Below are 20,353 nucleotides of genomic sequence, written 5' to 3'. Positions count from 1 at the left end.
CACGGACCGGCTGCGTGACAGACAATCGTTAAAACAAATCACGCGCTGGCTCTACATATCGCTTTATTCCCTCTGTGTCGTCACGTCTTCAAAGAAAAATCAACCGCTGATATTCCAGAAGGAGTCCAGCGTGTTCGTCAGTGATGAATGTCCGCCCCCACCGTTTTCTTACATATCTTTAAATAACCTCAGTGACATGATGAGCGCACAGGTGTCCTATTATTCATGTTGCTATGCAGTTTTCCATTGACCATATGGCAAAATAATCCTATCTTTGTTTAATGAATAAATAAGACATAGATTCTTTAGGTTATATTGAGGGTAAGTATTGAGGCTTGGTGAATATTTTGGATTTATTAATCCACTCAATTTGAAAGCTAAATTGGTCAAGGGTACCTGCTATTAGGATTCAAATTATAAATCACTATTTTGGGAGGACTTGTAATTTTTTTTAAAGTAAAAGTTGATAGTCGTGCGAGCAGGCTGCAGTTTCCTTTGCTCAGAGCGAGTTTGTTATGTAATGCCTGAGCAATGGATATATACAATTTCCTCCGGGATTAATAAAGTATCTATCTATCTATCTATGAAACATTATTCTGATGCAGGATCTGTATGCAAAGATGAAGCAGTGATTTTGAAATTTTTGCATAAATCCACAGCAGCAGTAGCGACAGAGTAGAGTAAGTGCAGCGCCCTCACACGAACACTGAAGGTACTGCAACACGCTGCAGAAAGTACACAGGGAACATTATGTCCACATTCGAACCATTTCCAGTATAAAACAACATGAGGCATAAAAACATGGAACAATTCTTTTTGTTGTGTAAAGTTCATTATATAAAATTTATTTTAATGACAATATCAATGCAAATATAGCACTACAGTGATTTCCAAGGTACACCGTATCTTACCATATCAATATAGTATGGCACTCATATAATGGCCACTGTTTTAGAAGACACACAAAACCAACATCTTCTGTAAACTATTTTGGAAATGGTACCTAGAGTTCCACATCAGTCCAAGAAAAGGAATTATTTTAAGCTGATTACTTAGTACTGTATCTGAAATTAAACTGGGCACAATAGTATTAAAACATTTTCAGCGTAAGGAATCTCTACATGCATTGCACTTGCCCATTTCCTTCACCCTGATCTGTGTTTGTTTGAAAATGGACTCAGTAAGCTTGAAAAAACCTCGACCATCAAACACGAACAGGTGGAACTAAAACAAAAGGCCAAAGCAGTGAATCTCAAACATTTAGATAGGTCTTCTTTTCACGGGGTGTACTGTACTGTACAGCTTGGTGCTAACTATCATGAAACAACAACAACCAAGAAACATTCAAGTGCCTTAATACTTTTACAGAAGGGCTCACTCTTCAAGGTACAAACTTCATTTCATGTGTCTTTCGGAAATAAAAGTTTGTAACAATAACCACTATAATAATAATTTCTCATGGTGACACCATGTAGTTGAATGAACAATACCGGTAGTCCAGGATAGCAGCAAAGTATTCAAAATGTCAAGACGATGAGCTGCTGATATCTGTACACAAATAAAAACTAATGTACAAAAAAGGCGTAAATAAAATAATACTAACACAGCTTAAAGGGAGTCTTGCATAAATTTAAAAAGAAAGACAATGGTTAGACTGTGCCAAGGGATTACTGTTTGTTAGTCAAACTACAAGTAATGCATGGACTGGCTGCAGCAGATAAAGTACTTAATTCTTTTAGAAAAACATAAGTGAACAATGTTTATACAGTTTATGCTACATAATATGTATCGATTACAAGTATGAAAATGGAAATAATTGCTACATTTTCAATACAGTTGTACATCTCTATTTACAGTACATTAGGGATTATTTCTCCTAAGCATATACCATGTTTTGTGCAGATTGTTCCAGCATTCTGTTTGAGGTGATCAATACTCACAGTCTCATCAGTTGCATCGTATTGTACAGTCTGTGTTGATGGGGGTCAGTGCTTGTTCATTCTGTGTGGCGTAACACTCTAATGTGCAACTGTGGATAAGCATGAGTGATGATGATGAAACACTGATCTGGATTTGCATTTGGCTGGACTGCAGGGTATGTGCCATCGGTCACAACACCTTTTCTAATGAGAATATTAATCTTTTTATACAACCACATGTTATTATAGTGAAGACCTGCTGAACGTAAAAGTCATCAGACATAATCATCTCTACACATATTCTTTTACAATACTGTATGTCTATTGTGACATGCAGAGAATGACACAGTAAATATGACTTCTTCAAGTCTTAGATATGTATGTTAGGCTAGTTGACAAGTTTTAATTATGTTGCTCCAGAAGTGGGAGCATATTGCTATAAAATTGCAGAAATGTTCAGAAAGTAAATAAATTTACATTACAAAACAGATACAGTAGGTAGCTTTTACTCCTCCTCGATGATTATTTGCATCCACAATGACAATCTATTGAAACCAAGACATCTCATATGCATTCATGATTTCAAGAAACATTTCAATAACTTGTCAATGGGTTTTGCTGTCTCTCATCCACAGAATTATCTTTATGCATGTTCAACAACCATGTGTTGGAACAGTTACAGGTTTACTTTGCATCTCAAGTAGTCAGGAGGAAATTTGGCAACACTGAACACTGATCAGAAAACGTACCACTCTTTCACTGTTGAAATAATGTCTTCACTTGGAGCAATAAATCTGGCATTTTAAGTTTAAAAACTCATTGGCAATTAGAACACATTAAAAAGGACATAGTAGAGAGCAAGTACAAATCACCATGTTAAGATATGAATTTAATCTGATTGTAACATTTATTTTTCCGTCTTCTTTTATCAACCCTTTTTTTGTCCCCCCCCCAAAAACATGTTCAGTTTCCAATTATGTACTTTATTGGTCTCAGATAAGTTTCAGAAAAGAAAAACAAATTTCTCTCTACTAAACCCATATTTACTCCTTTATATTATTACAAGTCCAACCACCTCCTTCGGCTCTTTGACTGTAATCATCAGTGCGGTACTTGCTGTCCTGTCTCTCCACCTCAGATCGCTGTGTCCCACACGACGGCCTGTGGCCTCTGGCAGGGTGGTGTACCAGTCTTTCGAGGTTCAGGTGTCCGTCTCCAACTTGGGAGGATGGGCATGCTGTCCTGCTTGCACAGACTTTTGTCAGGGCGCCTATGGGCCTTAATCTCTTTGCACAGGCAGCGTTTACGCTCAATGACTTCCAGCAGCTTGCCATCTCTCTGGTTCTGCGTTGCAGACGGGTTGCTGCCCCCACCTACAGAAGGCTGTCCCTGTGCCAGCTGAGCAAGCTGCTGGAACTGCAACTGCAGGTGGTGCTGATGCTGAAGCTGCTGGAGCTGCTGCTTTAACTGCAGCTGCTGCTGGTGGAGCTGAAGCTGCTGCTGCTGCCGGGACACATTGGGACTGCTGGGACTGCAAGGTGCTTGAGATTGGGACAGACCATGAAGCTGGAGACATTTCAAAAAAGTCAAATTAGTGAATTTATGTAATGTTTTCCGATATTTCTTCAATTCAGTAGCATCCTGTGTGTCAATTGCAAAGATGTCACTAGGGACAGCCAATTCATGAATGCTAAATAAATGTGCGGTTTCTCTCAACTTCCACCAGGATGCAGCACTGTTTCATCTATGACCAACTGAGGGAGGGTCAAACAGCCACATGAACACTGTCTCTGCAGCACAGTCAAACTGCGTCAGCACTTGCTATGCAGCCAGAATCAGAGCGAAATGTGCTGCTAGAAGACTGCAGCTCATCTCTCCAAAACATACTTGCAGCATGCTCTGTCATCCACCAATTTCTCTCAATTCTGGATTACGTATTAGCCAATGCCATACGTTTGTGGCTCTTATTCTGCTGAGGCTGGCCATAATCTTAATTTGCTCTGTGGACATATCTAGCAGCTATAAATAGATATGCTGGAGCACTGTCTCCAGCAGAAGGGGAAGTGATAATGAGAACAACATTAATGTTCACTGCAAAATCCACCATTAATGAAGTCAATGGAGTCTATAGTCATAAGACTAGGTGTTATAAGATATTCACCTGATTCAGGGCTTCTCGTGCTGGTAGACTGCTCTGTCTCTGTATATCTCCTCCACCCACCTGTCTCACTCCAGCAGCAGAGGAGGAGCGGCCCAGCCGCCCCAGTTCTGCAAGGAAACAAACATTACACTCTGTGCCTGCTAATGAGAACGCCAGAATATAACTTTTCATTTTATCACACACAGATGTGAATGTCTATCCATACTCATGTGAATTGACACAAAGATCTTGTACATCCTGTGCTCATTATGTTCTAAGCTGTGAGATGACAATAAAATAACCTTCTATGTATCAACACAAACACCACTCTTATTAACACTCTTAAATACAAATTTACACAGATATTTGTTCTGTATCACATTTTCATTTGGCCTCCATCAGTCTGGAAACTGGGTATGTCATATTGTCTAACACATTGTCATAAAATGTATTGAAAAAGAACAGCTAAGTTAACTGCAACAATCCTAGTCTTTAATATAGCCATTAAAGTAGGTTAAAATCAGCAGTAACAAATGTGATGGAAACTGAGAGAAAGCAAAATCTAACCATTCAATACTTGGGGGTCCACACTCACAAGCTGTACAGTACAGTGTTTACTTTTCATTAGTATGATTTAATTACTCATATAAGTTTTATCCTCTCTCAATGTACATTTATTTTACATTCAACAAGCCAGTTTGTGACAGTGAGCATTTTAACCACTTTGAAATGGGACTAGAGCTGATAAATGCGCAGAACTGGGTGAACTCTCTTACTGACTTTGCTTCAAGGAAAATGTTGCACACTTTCAAAGTAAGTTATATCTCTGTCTTAAGGAAAGGTAAAATGTAAAGATACTGACTGGGGAAGAGGAGGTTAGCCCTGCTAGTTTGTTTTTACCTACCGCCATTGCGACAGGCAGGGAAAGTCTGGCAGGGGAGAGGCAGTCCAACTCTGGGCAGGGCCCTAAAGCCTGGGCTGCTATCCACGCCGGCCAACGATTCACTCTGAGTCCGACTGGTAGCACCACTGTAGTGGAGCGGTATGCCTGAGTGGCCTCCTCGCAACGCCGTGCCTAAGTCCTCTTTATCCATCCTTAACAAGGCATCAGCACTTCCATTCCATGCACGCCCTTCATCTTCTGAGAGAGGAGATGGAATAGAATACATATTTTAAACAATATTTTACTCAATATATAGCCAAAAGTCTTTTTTTTTTTTTTCCAATACAGCATTGCACTCTGTACTGAAAGGAGCTCTGACTTACTCTCTGTTTCTCTGCTCCCATGGCTGAAGGACAATTTCCTCTGCATAGGCCAGTAACTTCCCTCATCTGCAGCTAAGCTGGCACTACTGTCCCAGGGCATGAAGCCAACTTTGGATTGGAGGGATGCAGACCCTCCATTACTCTTGGATCCCCCCTCACCTACACCAGTGAGACTAGAGGGTTGCTGCAGAGATGGTGTCTGTGAGCTTCCTCTCAGGCTCTCATAAGCCGGGGGTCTTCGGAACCCACCTGAGGGGTAGGTCCACAGCAAGGGACTGTCTGAGGATGGAGGCTTGTATGCTGGCAGGCCATGAGGAGTATGAGAGCGAAGGTGCGGGCGAGAATGAGGACGCTGGGATGAGGATAATGGTGTAGGGGTTGAGCTGGTGTTGCTTTGCGATGTTTGACTGCTAGTGGAGTGACCCAGATCCATCTGTAAGGAGTGTGGGCCTCCATCCCTATCCCTATCTCGATCTCTGTCTCTGTCCCTGTCTTTATCCCTGTGTCTGTCACTGTCCCTGTCTCTATCCTTATCTTTCTCTTTGTCTCTGTCCCTCTCTCTACCCCTATCCCTATCTCTATCTCTATCTCTATCTCTATCTCTATCTCTATCTCTATCTCTATCCCTATCCCTATCCCTATCCCTATCCCTATCCCTCTCTCTATCTCGGTCCCTGTCCCTATCCTTGTCTCTATCCTTCTCCCTATCTGTCTTGTCAGACTTCAAGAGAAAGCTAACAGATTTGGCTTCCCGGCCTGTACTCGATGTTTGGGTTTGGACTGTGGAAGTCTGAGAACTGCTCTTATTTGGAACAGGAGAATCTCCTCTTTCTGGCTTACGATAGTGATGGTAATGTGAGGGTCGATGATGAGGATGATGGTGGTGATGGGAGAAAGGGGAGGTGGATTTGGAAGAGGGAGGCAGAGGTGTGGAGTGGCTTCTGGCTCTCAGTCCAGGAGCTGGACATAACTGGGTATCTCTGCTGTGTTTGTCCTGTTGGGTTACACTTCCTCCCGATGATTCCTTGGAGTTTGAGAGTGATACAGGGACATTAGAAGAAGTTGAAGAGGAAATGCTGGCTTGACCTGTTATGCTGGATGTTTGAGTTCCAATTTTAGAAGATGCAGATGTTTTGTTTTGCACCCCAACCCCACTGGAAGCTGCTGCTGGCTGGGGGAAGGCAAGCAAGGGGGGACGGTGCTGCAGAAGATTTGGGAAAGGGGCTGGGATCTTTGTGTTGGACTCGGGCTCGGATTTACTCCCTTGCAGCAAGTAGGGTGTAGGAGCCCGTGGGGTATGTGGACTTGCGGATAATACCTGCGGTACAGGGGTGGAGGACACAGAGGAAGGCAGCGGAGATGAATGGGAGATCGACACGGTAGCTTTGGGTTTTGAGTAGGAAGGAGAGGAAGAGGAGGGGCGTGGCAGAGACGAGGAGCAGCTGGATGAGGAAGGAGTGACATGAAAGTGTTTAGAGTTTCTCATTTTTTCATGTTTTAGTGGGAGGTGTCTATGGGACTCCCTGTCTTCTTGCAATGGGTACTTCATCTCCTCATAGATGGCCTCATTCTGGTCTGAGTCTGAGTCAGGGGTGGTAGCCACAGGGGTGACAGGGTGGGGGGTGGCTGTCTGACTGTCTCTGGTGAACACTTGGCCCACCATCTCTATATAGACTGGTTCATCGTCCCCATCTCCTTTATGAATCTGAGAGTCTGCTGCCTGAAAAGGCATAGATGTGGCAGACAGAGGCACACGTGGAGGCAGGGGGTCAAAGGTAAGTTGGGTACTGGGACTTCTTTTGGGTTTTAAAGGAGGCACCTTTTTCGATCCAATATCTCCAGAGTCAGACTTTTTCATGGCTGTTGGAGAGAAAAAAAATGCAGTTCAAGAAAAACAAATCATTATTATCTACAGCGTTTTACCTGAAATCCATTTTCTTACCATTCTTCTTCTCCGAGTGTTTTGACTGAGAAAATGGAGGCTGTGTCTCAGAAAGTCCTCTGCTGTCGGCAGACGAGGAGCTGAGGCGAGTGCTGGGATGACGTTTGGGTTTTGCTGGGGGACAACGGCCGCCATGTTGGGACTGGGTGTCTGAGTAATCTCCGTTCTCCAGACTCGTATCTCCAGCACCGACAGCATGGCAGGACTGGGAGCGCGGCGCCATGGCGGAGGCACAAGAGTGAGGGGAAAGGTCCTGGGATGCTGGCATGGTCATGAAACCCATCCGGAAGTGCCGGCGGAAAGATGCCAAGTCTCTGACTTTGCCAACAGTAGCTGAAGGGTCGTTTTGGGTGGAGCTGCAGTTTAGGAATGAGATTGGGAAGGTGCGTATGGAAGAAAAATGTTGAAGCATGAAGAAATCGTAGTTAAGTGCAAAACCTTCATGTACTTTACGTTGACCTCACTCTTTCCACACGCTTCCTTTGGTCTCCAAACATTCCCATAAAGAAATACCTGGAGGGCTTTCTCGAAAGAGAATCAGAGAAAGCCCTGGAGGCTCCTCTATCATTCATGTACACATATCTTTAAATCTGAATTCCTGTACATCTGCTTCCACCACAAACATGTTCAATTAAAAAAAAAATCAATTCCCCTGTCAACAACACTATTCTTGTACACTGTGCTGTTGGAATTCCCTTACTCTTTATATCTTTATTCCTCCACCCACATTAGTAGACTGCTCTCAAGAACACCAGAAGCCTATAATCTGTTACCATGGGAACTGTTGTGATTTTCACATATTTGATAGTTTGTCTTTGAAATCATCAATGATTGAGCTCTGCAACAATAAATAAAACTGAAAAAAAGACAAATCTGGCTAAACATTGCACTGCTTTACCAAACGGAGCAATAGTTGGAATGGCATTCCTTGTTCTTGAGTTCTTAATACTGTAATGCACTTACTGGGGTTGTGAATATATTATATAACTCTAATTCCGCCAACAGTAATGGGTGCAGAAGCTTATTAAATACATAAAGCAGAACTAGTCAAGTAAATCTCGAGCAACAATATCAGTGGTTTAATTTGTAACTGTTGAACTGTTTTTTTTATTTTTGATAATCTGCAGAGGTCACCAAAGGGCTGACAAAGTGGCCTCTGATAACCTTCTACTTGTTTTTCAGCTTTGAATATATGTGCTACAGTGCTGGGGTATCCTCCCCAGGAGTGCTATGCTAAACCACAGCAACAGAAGATAAGCCCCTGGCCTTAACACTAACTTCAATCGAACAAGACTGACTGACTTTCCCAATACAATAGACTTTTCATTAAGAAGGCTGCTGTGAAGTTACTGTACTAGTGCAAAATGTCAGGGGGAAAAAGTGAAAAAATGTCTGTAGTGGAAATAAAATCAAAAGCAGTAAAATGATATTATAATTTACTGCAGCAAGGCAGACAGAAACCACAGCTTTATCAGGATTATTCTCATTCTGCATTTGCGTAGACTGTTTGGTAGCTATTAAGTCACAGGGAGCTCATCTGGGCATCCACATCTGTGCACTCATATTTGTGGTTGCAGGAAACTGAAATACCGAGTGGGATATTAAATAGCTTGAGTGCACAATCATTTGATGTGTCAGAGATTCATCATAACACATAATGGTGACTATGGGTCACATACCTATCTCTTTTAGATCAGTTCATCCGTTTGATGCAGTGAAGCAAAGAGGGAGTAACTCTCTGCTTGCAATTTGCAGTCAACTTTGCAAGTTGCAGAACTGAAACTGCTCTTGGTAGAGAATACAGTGGCTCCTATTTTCCCCCTGACAAATCATTATGTCAGAAAGTGCTTGTGTTATTGAGTTTTTATTTGTGCTCTTGAATGCCTCTGGTGATGCACTTGTGACTTTTCTCAATCGGCATAGTGACTACAGACCATATTTAGCCCAAAACAGAGGCTCAAAAGCTCAATCTGATAGTTTCAATTGGTCTGTTTGTTATTTTTCTCCAAACCTATCAGGACACCAATCTGGCAATAAGGATAACTACAAATGGCTTGAAGGCATTTCAGTGAAATTATGTGGCATGATGGGCCCTAAGGACAGGAAAGTGAGGGCAAATCTAAGATTTCAACATGAAAGAGAACGTTGTTATAACTCCACTGTTCTTGGTCCAGACTTCACATGCTGGCACATTGCTTGAAGATATCCACATGTCAATATGTGGCAACACCACTATCTGATAACAGGAAGAGAGTCTTTCATTCCAAAAAATAGATTTTTATATGAGATTGTCTTTGTTCAGCTCCAAACAGTAAACACAGAAAGAGACACATCAAAGTTTAACATGGATTTTCTTCACATTTGTTTGTAAATGGGCCCAGAAGGGGAACAGGTGATACAGTCTTAGAATGGAACTTTGATAGCGTGAGCAGTATCGTCATCAAACTAAGCCAATCAGAGGATCAGAGGCAAAGTTAGGTGGGCTTGGCATTGCTAAACTTGGGTTTATCGCTGCCAAAGTAAGCAAGTAAGCAAGGCTTACTAGCTCTGCTTCAACTCTTAAAGCAGAAGATTGAGATTTTGGGAAATAGAGTGTTTTACTGTCAGATGATTGATACAACTCCCATTCTAGCGCCAACAGCTAATGAGCTTTGTCTCAAGCCCCCTCCACACGATGCCAGAACTTTTTGAAAACGCAACGTTTTTGTTGGGTTTACGCCTTCCGTCCACACGATAACGCAGATATCCGGAACGAAAACGCAACTTTTTAAAAACGCTGGCCTATGTAGATTTTTTAAAAAACGCTGGTAATTTCTGGATTCCTATTGGATAAAATTTGACTCAATACTGCCACCACATGGTTTGGCATGCTTATAGCCATCTTTAAAAAAGCACTGCTGCGTTTACGTGTGGATGGAGATTTTTTTGAAAACACTGTTATGTGGACGCAAATCATTTTCGATGCGTTTTTTAAAAGTTGCGTTTTCAAAAAAATCCGTCATCGTGTGGACAGGGCCTCAGATAAAGACCGGAACTAAGTGAAAACTTTCAGCCCAGTTCTGTCTGAATTTAACCAAAGACACCAAAGTCAAAGTTCACAGTCCACAAAAAAAGCAAACAACGAATTTGAGGTGAAGAATTGTTAGAAATTACTCTAACAATTTTTTAAAAACTGCTGCAACCATTCCTGTCGCTGTTACTATTTCAAATTGACATTCTCTTTCCATCCACATAGCATCAGACTTATTCAACTGTAAACGTGTATGCACATTTCTCTTTCTCTTTTCGGATTGTTGCTTTTAATACATTAAAACCTGTACGTGTGACCTGTACCTTGGTCTGTACCTGTGGAATGTTTACAGCACCAGATCTGTAAAACTTTCTGTCTTTGTTATCTGGCTGAAAATGAAGGTTATGTATTGACTTGCATGCACACTACAAAGAAGCTAGAGAATTGTACATCCTTGATCAAACCATAAACTGGTCATGTACAACCTTTGCCCTCGCGGAATACAACCTCTTCCTCAGAGTGCGGGATATTACCAACAGCTTTTAACACTGTAGTGATAAAGCTTTTACTAAAGAAATACAGTTTAAATCATTCTGCCCCTAGCAACTACCGTCCTATTTCTAGTATACTGACTTGGGACAAACTTTAAGATTAGGTTAAGTTTAAACAGCTGAATGAGACAATCTGAAAATTTTTTTTTGAGAACTTCCATTCTGGTTTGAGGGCAAATAAGAGCAGAGGGGTCACCTCAAGTTAAATTTTTAAATGGGTTGAGCTTGAGTAGCTGACACTGAGTGTCATTGGGTTGGAACTTACCGACACAAGACACGACACTGTAATTCATCGCAAAAAGTTATGGGTTGTCTCTTGTTTTGCTTTAAACTGATCTTGAATAAAAAAGAAAATTCCATAAAAGTCTAACTTCCTGTGGGAGTGGTTCACAGCAATAAATCATAGACTTTATTGATTCTTCTAACAGTATTATTGTAGTATTGCTTACCAGCATGTGACATCCAGTTGTGTGTGTCTCTGAAGTGACCAGCGGCCAAAATAAGATTTCCGCTTGTGACTACAAACAACACAAATAACTTCTTAAAGCTTCCACAACCAAACAATACATGTCTTTATCTGTCTGAAAGGCAACAGTCATTTTCAGTACTGACCTTAAAAATTTTCATTTGTGTGACAAAGACTGTTTTTATCTATTCAAGTTTCAAGTTTCAAGTCTATTCATAAACATAGTGAATTTGACAGTCAGTACCTCTGGCATTGTCAGCGTGACTAAAACCTGAACAATCACAGAATAGTTTGATTGATTCATCAAAACGAAACGTTGCAGTAACTGTTTGTAAGATATGATTTATAAACGATTAACAAACTCAAACGACATGCGGTTAAACTGACTTACACATGAAAATATTCTAATTTACATAAAAAAACATTTTCATGCATTTACACAGAAAAAAAACATTGAGAAGCCAGAAAATTTAAATATTTTCCACATATGTAAACTTTAACACTGATACCTTTCCTTTTTTTGGATTTGCCTCATTCCAATTTTACTCACGCTATCTAATTTAATGACTCTGGGAGACCACTGCTAGTATTTGGAATCAGGTGTTTATCACTAATAGTTAATGAGTTTTTAACAAAATATGACCATCAAAGATTTTGAATACTGGTTTTCTTTTTGTTAAGCTATTTCATCTTCCATGACGCATTAATCCATCAACATCAACCCATCTGAGTTAATATTTCAATATCCTTTATATGAATTGTGGTCCAGATCTAAATCCGATTGAGCATAGAGATGTTGTCTATGTCTATATTTTTGTTTTGCGATAAAGTCAAAAAATTATAATATGTGTTCTGTTATTTTTTTTTATATCTTCTATTTAGTCAAGGTGATTGAATATAAATGACTGAATTAAAAGGGAGATGCAGGGCTATTTTAATCCTCCACATGTCTTCATATACCGTATACTAAAGGAGACAGACAACACTCAGACTCATACTAGTCTTTTTATGTGTAGACATTAATAAAACCTTAGTTGTTGAATTTTCTTCATCTACAATATCATCATTACTGTAAAATAGTATGCCTATACAATCACCATGAGAAACAGTCTCTTAAATTTAAAAAAAAACACACACACACAGACACTCACCCAGGCCATTTAAAATTCTGTATTTCCCCAGTCATCTCAGTTTTATGAATGGGATCCCTCTCCTGGTGGTTATTAGATCTCAAAAGTGTTGTCCACCTCATACCACTTCTTTTTTCTCTCGAAAAGCTCACTCAGCTCTGCAGTCTTCATTGGATCGAGTCTATTTGGTTTCCATGCCTTCATCCCTGTATGGCTTCATCCCTGACCCTGTCCTGTTTGCAATCATCACTGGTCATGTCCTGCTTCTCACCTCTGCTGCTTTGACTCTTTCATAGCTCATCATGTCCTGCTGTCCCACTCGTTGCCCTACGCCTCTTACTGGCTCAATTTTGCCATGATGATTGTCTCTTGCCAACAAGCGTTCCTCCAATTACTGCCACCAGTCAAAGAGCATTGGATGGCACTTATGAACAAACTGAATTGTTGTTTTGATGTTCTTCTTTCCTCTGCAGCACAAATAGTGCACACAGTGTGGAATTTGGTAAATTAAGGGTGACTCATACCAAACAGTACATCTCTGTGCCCAACAACCCAAGACAGATAAAAGCAATGAAGCATGCATACACTTTTTAAGATAATCATGTCATCAAATTGGGATGATTTCAGGCCAGTTTAATGGAGTGCTTGATTTAATTCTTGTGTAATTAAATTGGATTTAATGCTTGAGTTTATTTTAGCAGGTCTGCGTAAAACGCACTTTAAATTAATATTTAATTACTCTCAAAATCATTATTCCTATCATTATTATTCAACGGGACTTAGCAGGAGACTGTTTTAATGTGTTATGTTTACCCTCCTCCTGGAAGATGTCCAAAGACAGAAGCTTATCCTGATACTTAAGCTAAATGTGTTGTAATGGCGGAGGAGTTAGAGCCTTGAACACAAACCCTGTTGAACAACGACTCATGATTTCTGTTGAAGCCGTGCAGACAAGGTGTGTTTGAAGAAGCATTGTGAATTCTTGCAAAAAACTAATACCTATATTCAAAATTCCACATAAAAGAACTTAAAGATGTAAATGCAAACAAACAGTATTTTTTCTTTGACTTTTAGCGCAGGTGTTCTGCAAATAAAGCACTTTAAGATTTTAACAAGCAATGATTCTGTTTCCATGCTCCTCCGGGTTTGACTAATACCTGGAACAATCTGTCCCATGAGGCCTGTTCAATGGAAATGCTGTTCACTACTCCGCTAAGTAGGAAGAACCTTCGACAGAACTTGACAACAGCAGATATTTCTGGTCTGCTCAGCTCATAGAACCCTTTGACTCAAGATTCAGAGTCCCGAACACCGGATTCAGTTATCAGAAGTAGAAACTAAAAATAAGTACATTTGAACACAATTACTTGACTATTTAGCTCATAAAAAATATAGATTTAGACCAACAAATGATGGTGATCATGGGCAGGAAATAGGATATGAAATCAGAAGACAAAGAGTCACAAAACATAGGGGTTGGTGTGTACTGATTGCGGCTTGTCTTACAGTCGCAAAGATTTCTCTCATTCCCAGGCTGTTTTACGCTGACGACATCTGGATGAAACTAAACAATCAACAGTCTTTCTACATTAGCGGGTTTCACCTCCAAATGTTATCACCTTTTCAGATGAGAAATTGCTGTGAATTAAAGCAATTCACCCAACTACATGAAAAGATAAAAAGAGGCTTTGATGAAAGTATGCAACATAAAGACTAGATAATCGCATATGGATATGAAGATAAATTATCAGTCAATTGTGTTTCATTTTCTTTTTCAATGGTGGCTTCCTTCTTGCCCTCTGAAAGTTTTGTTGGCTTTACAGTCGGCTAACGTACTGTATCTCATCCACAGATCAAATTGACAGACTTATGATACTCTGTTATGCAAATGTGCTGAAGATTTTCAACCAGACTCTTCTGACTTCATCTGCATGAAATTAGGATTTTGAAATTAAACTCATTCACGCCACCTAAGAGATTTATATCTTTGCTGAACGAAACCCTGATGTAATCATATATATACATATATATGCAGAGATCCCTCCAGCTGATCTTCTCACCTCTTTTTGCTTCCCTCTTGGTCCCTCTGCCTCCAATCCAAACGACTTTTGCGATACAGCAGGTTCATGTCGCTGCGTGGTCTTTCCTCCTCGCAGCCTATCACAGCAGAGTGTAGCCGCTTGCTTCGCCTCTCTATGTCACGCAGGAATTGCTCGACTGCCACATCCTGGGTAGAGCCAGAGCTCATGGTATAGAAGAAGACTCGGGAGAGGGGGACGTGTGTCACAGGCAGCCTCCTCCAGCTCACCTACACAAGAGGAAACAGGGGCAATGTTTGATCTCATTAATCATTAAATAAGACATATTTAACAGATTCCCAGCACACTTACACTGGAAAGGACTGACAAGGATTACTTAGGGATGTGGAGAAGTACATTGAAATGCAAATAAATAAATCCAAATAACTGGCAGAAGTTTGGGAGGGTTCTTGCTTATCATGCTCACAGTGTCCAAGCAAACAACCCTGCCCATTACTCCAACTGGCACCCTTCACAGCAGGGAGGCAGTGAAGCACGATGATGGAGGATGCACTTTGTTTAACCAAACCTCCAGCGTATCACAAGAAAACTATTTATATTTTCATTATCCACTTATGAATATTTGAGTAAGCATGGTAAGTCAGCTGCAGAGCCTCTCTGGCTGCAGGCCCTAGGATGGCCTAGCTAAGCCTGTCTGCAAGCCAGACAGTAATATGGTTTGTCATATGTAGCGCATGCACAGCTTCCTACTCGGGCTCACCCCATAAGAAGTCACGCTTGTTGTGAGGCAGATATCTAAGGGCCCAATAGCGTTACTACACTGGAGAGTATGTGGAATTTAATTGGCTCAGAAAAGTGCTGTTGTCAGCTGATGCATGTTTCCTGTGTTTTTTCATCATAAACAGAAGCAAAAATTGAAGTTTTTTACTTTGTGGAAGCTCAAACTTGATCGCTGCTGTTTTTGACATCAGTTTATTTTGAGTTGAATTACATTATTGGTGCATTAATAAGAGCGTCATATACAATACTTTACTCGAGAGACATGATACTACAATGGTCAAAGTTTAAACAGGAAAATGTCCATGCCGCTGTTATGTCATTAGATTATTACTACAAATGCATTTACTGAATATTAAGACTTTTGTTGCTGTAGGGTTTTTTTAAAAGTGTAAGCTAAGTTTGAATAATTTTGAATAGGACTACAAGTAATTTTCATAATGGGTTAATGTACTGATAAGAATCTATAATAATTGACTAATTGGTGGGTGTACATGTTTTGTGATATTCATCTACAGCATAGTGAAGTTGTAGATGAATGTCAGCAGGCTAACTGGAGAAAGAAAGCTAACTAATCGTGAGATTGGGAAAGGAGCTAACGTTAAAGGAAAAGGCACCTGTCAAAAGAGCAAGTGGAAAAGAAATTTTAGAGAAGTGATAGTTCTGTAAGCTGACTACGTGAACAGAACTGTATATAGTTGCCCTAGGAGCATTTTGGATACTACATCAATTGTCCCATTCCAAAAGGAAACCATAGCTGGACAGACTGTTCGTGCTAGCCCGCTAGTTTCACTCAAAAATCGTTGCCAGTTTCTGTGTCGTTCCTGCTGTTTGGACTTTTTGCTCAAAAGCATGAAAATTGCTGGAACAGTTATTTCACTCTAAAATTATGTTAACTGGGAAGTCAATGTATAGTTAGTGATTGGCAGATGAAGCCCCATGAAGCATTGAAGCTTTTCATCCCAATCGGTTCATTGCAGTTCGAAGCTTCATTTGCTCTAGTACGACACCTACTGGATGCTAAAATATCAGTTAGGCATGAGTTTGAAGTGTGTGGCATTTTGCAGAAAGCCTCTGAATAAAACTGTCAACTGTTTTGGGGATGTTGCTGACTGTGGTTCTGATCATGCAGAGAGGGGAGAGCACACCGTTTTTTGTTTCACTTTTCGGGTGTTCGCCGCCATTTCTAGAGTGAGACCCTGGTTAGGATATTAAGGTTTGTATGTGTAATAACTACACTGTATATCCGAAATGTTTCTGTGATGTATTATGTTTCATTGCACATGTATTTTTTTATTGATGCTCAGTAGTGTGTATTTTATTTTATAGAAATTGCCACTACTGTTGTCTTGTTGTGTCTTGTTTTATGTAGTCTTGTCAGGGTTTATTTTTAGTTTTAATAAAGAAGTTTTTATTTGTTATCTTTTATTTTTCTTTTATTATCCTCCAAATCGTTTGAAGAAGGTAAATGGGAATTTAGTTGTTTATGTTATACATACAAATTTAATGCTGTCCCCTACCTGAGTTGGGGGGGAGTACAATCGGGAAATAGAACCCACATTTGGGGAACCGTCTAGACCAGGGATTCCCAAAGTGTGGTGCGCGAGCTGCCGCTAGGGGGTGCGCGAGTGTAATGGCAGCTGAGCACCTTGAAATACATAAATAATTAAATAAATAATTTAAACACTTTTTAATGGAGGATTAACAGTTTAAATATTTAAATTAATTCACGGAAATCATTTGTAATTTTCAATTAAAAAACGTTTTGGGAAAATTTTAAATAAAAAAAAAATACCCAAAATGCACTTGGCTTTCTCCTAGCTACGTGCTAGCTTGTTGTGATAGCAACAACAATAATATGCCGAAATGCATAACTGGTTAAAAACGGGCAGTCTATCTGGTATTAAATCTGGGAGAAATGAAAGAGGACAGGATACATTGGCCACAACTGAGAGCTGTGAAATCCAGCAGGAAAAAGAGAGTGATGATGACGAGACAGGGAAAACTTAAAATGAGGAGCACAGAACACAGAAAACTCACCCGGACACTTCATCGGGAGAAGAGGGTAAAGAACACAATGAGACTCGTACTCAAAAGAGAAAACATGATGTTGAACTCGGGCCTATGTTATTTTGATTATTTGTGGCGGAGTAGCATATTTGTTACCATCTAATAACTGTTACAGTTTGTTAAATAGGCCTATTTGTTACATAGCAGGGCTTGAAATTGCGCCCATTTTGGTTGCATATGCGCCCAAATTTTTATCAGTGCGACTATTAAATATATTTGGGAGCACCGGTGCGACTAGGGAAAAAAATCTGGTGCGCCTTTTTTTGTGAGACCGCGCTCCTGCGGTCCTGCCAGGAACCAATGAGAGCGCAGCTGCGGCTGCTCTCCTGGGGGAGAGAGGAGGAACGGAAATGGACGGAGCGTCTCTATCGCTCCGTCACTGCCTTGCTTTTGGGTAGGTGCTCCTGAAGTCTTTGCTGGTGCTACTAACTTCTAAATTTGGGAGCACCAGTGCTACCAAGAAAAAAAGTTAATTTCGAGCCCTGCATAGTAATAACTGCTGTTCATCACTCATCTGTAGTCGGTTCGCTCGGCGACCATTTTGACTTAAAATATTATTATTGTCATTTTTATATTGTTACTATTATTCTCCTTACCGTTTCTGGGCCTAATGTGAGAGATCATTAGGCCCATTATTGCACAATCTATTCTGTGTTAACAGGAGCCTATATTATTAAACTTGATATCTATATGGCTATAAAGACTACGCCTTTTCTTTCTTTTCTTTTTTCATGTTTTGGGCATTGGGGTGCGTCAGCTAAGTCGGGAGATAGAAGTGGGTGCGCGGACTGAAAAGTTTGGGAACCGCTGGTCTAGACTGTGTGTGTGTCTCGGTGTTGTGTGGGATTTCCAGGTTGATTTTGCCTCTAGATTATCTTCTGTGGTTTGATAAGATTTTGGTAGTGCTAGTGCCTAGTAACAAGACAACAGTAGTGGTGAAGAGGAGTTCTGCCCAGCCCGGTGAGAGTACTGATGGTACATGAGGACGAGACGTCAGCGGCATGGTGCTAGGGGATCAGAGAAGCAAGAATTCTCAGAGACTGTGAGGTTCAAAAATAGACATTACACGATGTCGGAGGGGGAAAAAACCCCAGGGGTGTCCATGCTTGTCCAAGTCAGAGGAGAGTCGGCTGCATCATCTGCAGCAAGTGGAGATCACCTGTCAAGTCTACAGGCACAACTAACTGAGCTGAGTAGAAAACATGATACTGTGATGTCCAGTATTGCCTCTTTGGGTGATACACAACCAAGGTCCATTGTATATGTACCAAGAGAAAGGCAGATTGTACCTTTTAATGGTGACTCAGGGAAAGATGCTCAGTCTGTTGATGAGTTTATTGAAGAGATAGAAAGGGCAATAAGTCTGAGGGGTCTAAGGGAAGCTGACCAAGTAGACTTTATTCTGTCGCATTTAAGAGGATCTGCATTAGATGAAATTAAGTTACACACATATAGACAGGATAAGAAACCCAGTGAGCTCTTTTCATACCTACGTGAAGCGTTTAGGGAGAAAGCACCACACCATAGTTGTTACATGCATTAGAGGGAGAAGACCAAAGGGACTATTTGCACGCCCTCTCTCAGTTATTCAACGCTGCGTTACTCACCTCTCCTGACGTTGTTTGTGACCCACAGCTTGTGGTACGTGACCAATTCATTGAAGGTTTGCGTGACTCCACCCTCCATCATGAGCTCAGGAGGCTCACCAGAGAAAAACCACAATCCAGCCTGGTAAAGTTTAGAGAAGAGGCTAGTATGTGGACCATGGAGGATCAACCCAGAGGTAGCAGCGTGGCGATGAGTAGAAACATGGTAGGAGATAAACTTGATGGACATCCAGTGATCAGTGTGTCCGCCCATGACTCTGGAAGTGATTTAACCTTAACTCTCCAGGAAGTTGTTAAAATGATGGCTGAACAAGGCAAGGCGATTGGAGAGCTGACCAATGCTGTACGTGAGCTCACCACTCAGAAAACCAGGCCTAGTGCGACAAGCTTACCTAATAAGCCGAAGGCAACTCCCAGCTATACAGAAGATGACCAGCCTATATGCCTAAGGTGTGAAGAAGTTGGCCATATGGCCAGGCAGTGTACTACATGCAGAGCCCAAACTAGTCCAATGCCTATTCTGCAGGGAAACGAGGGTCCTCGGTTGAAATGAGCCCTGCAATGCGAGGCAGATCAGAAAGCTCACCGCAGACTAAAGAAAGGTTTTTGCAGAATGCAGTAGGAAAATGTCCGGTTGTAGACATTCAGATAGGCGGCATCCCCCTGAAGTGTCTCCTGGACACAGGAAGTAATGTAAGTACTTTGACAGAGTTTTTTCAGAAACCACCTACGTGGAGATGATAAAAACATGCATTATACATCAAAATGGCTAAAAATCACTGCAGCTAATAAACTACCCATACCCATCTTGGCTATGTTGAGCTGGATATACAGTATAAGTCATGTGAATTTCTATTCCTGAACGTGGGTTTTTGATAATCAGAGATAATAATACCACTGACACAAAGGATCTTGACTCTTGCCTGCCAGGAATAATTGGAAGGAACATAGCTAAAAGGTGCAAGCAGTTGATACTTACTGAGTTTGATGCAGCGCTTGGAGGTGAACTAGACTCAGACTGGCGAGGGGTCTTTCAACGTGTGCAGGAGGCGGATGTAGGTGGAAAGACAGTCATGGCTCGTATAGCACAAAAGGACAAGTGTCGCCTGCGCTATCAGCAGCCACGGTGAATGTGAGAAGCCCTAAAAGAGACTTTGGTGACATGTCTACTTTGATATTTGAGTCAAGCAATACCCCCCTGCCTGGTGGAGATATCGTAGTACCCACTGTTGTGTCTGCCGACAGCCACATTTTCCCAGTACAAGTAGTTAACGTGTCAACAGTTGATGTTTGGCTCTCACCGAAAGTCAGATTGGGTGTTATGACCCAATGCCATAGCATTGGAAGGCAGAAATAAGATTCAAGATGCATGGTCCTCAAAAGTATATGAAGTTATTGAGGTACAGGGAACAACATTCCCAGTAGTCCCTGTGAAT

General features: G+C 41.0%; 1 protein-coding gene across 1 annotated transcript; it reads right to left on the bottom strand.

The window, feature by feature from the left end:
* Positions 1–889: 889 nt before the first annotated feature.
* Positions 890–14,672, bottom strand: LOC137606105 (neuronal tyrosine-phosphorylated phosphoinositide-3-kinase adapter 1). Its single transcript, XM_068331186.1, has 7 exons — positions 14,485–14,672; positions 7,268–7,623; positions 5,890–7,185; positions 5,326–5,817; positions 4,964–5,200; positions 4,081–4,187; positions 890–3,485 (listed from the first exon to the last, which is right to left on the bottom strand). Exons 1-7 carry the CDS (start codon positions 14,670–14,672, stop codon positions 3,054–3,056), a joined length of 3,108 nt encoding a protein of 1,035 aa, XP_068187287.1. The 3' UTR covers positions 890–3,053.
* Positions 14,673–20,353: the final 5,681 nt, after the last annotated feature.

The sequence above is a fragment of the Antennarius striatus genome, chromosome 13 (genome assembly GCF_040054535.1).
Source record: "Antennarius striatus isolate MH-2024 chromosome 13, ASM4005453v1, whole genome shotgun sequence".
NCBI classification, from domain to species: Eukaryota; Metazoa; Chordata; class Actinopteri; order Lophiiformes; family Antennariidae; genus Antennarius; species Antennarius striatus.
Note: the sequence above shows the minus strand (reverse complement) of the source record. Positions and strands in the feature narration are given on the sequence as shown.

What these genes read in the sequence shown, in the direction of transcription:
- LOC137606105 (XM_068331186.1), bottom strand. Translation starts at nt 14,672, where the DNA reads ATGAGCTCTGGCTCTACCCAGGATGTGGCAGTCGAGCAATTCCTGCGT. An exon ending in AGATAGAGATAGGGATAGGG is followed by an intron (nt 5,818 to 5,889) that starts GTAGAGAGAGGG and finishes ACAGGGATAAAG; the next exon opens with ACAGGGACAGAGACAGAGAT. An exon ending in CACGAGAAGCCCTGAATCAG is followed by an intron (nt 3,486 to 4,080) that starts GTGAATATCTTA and finishes AAATGTCTCCAG; the next exon opens with CTTCATGGTCTGTCCCAATC.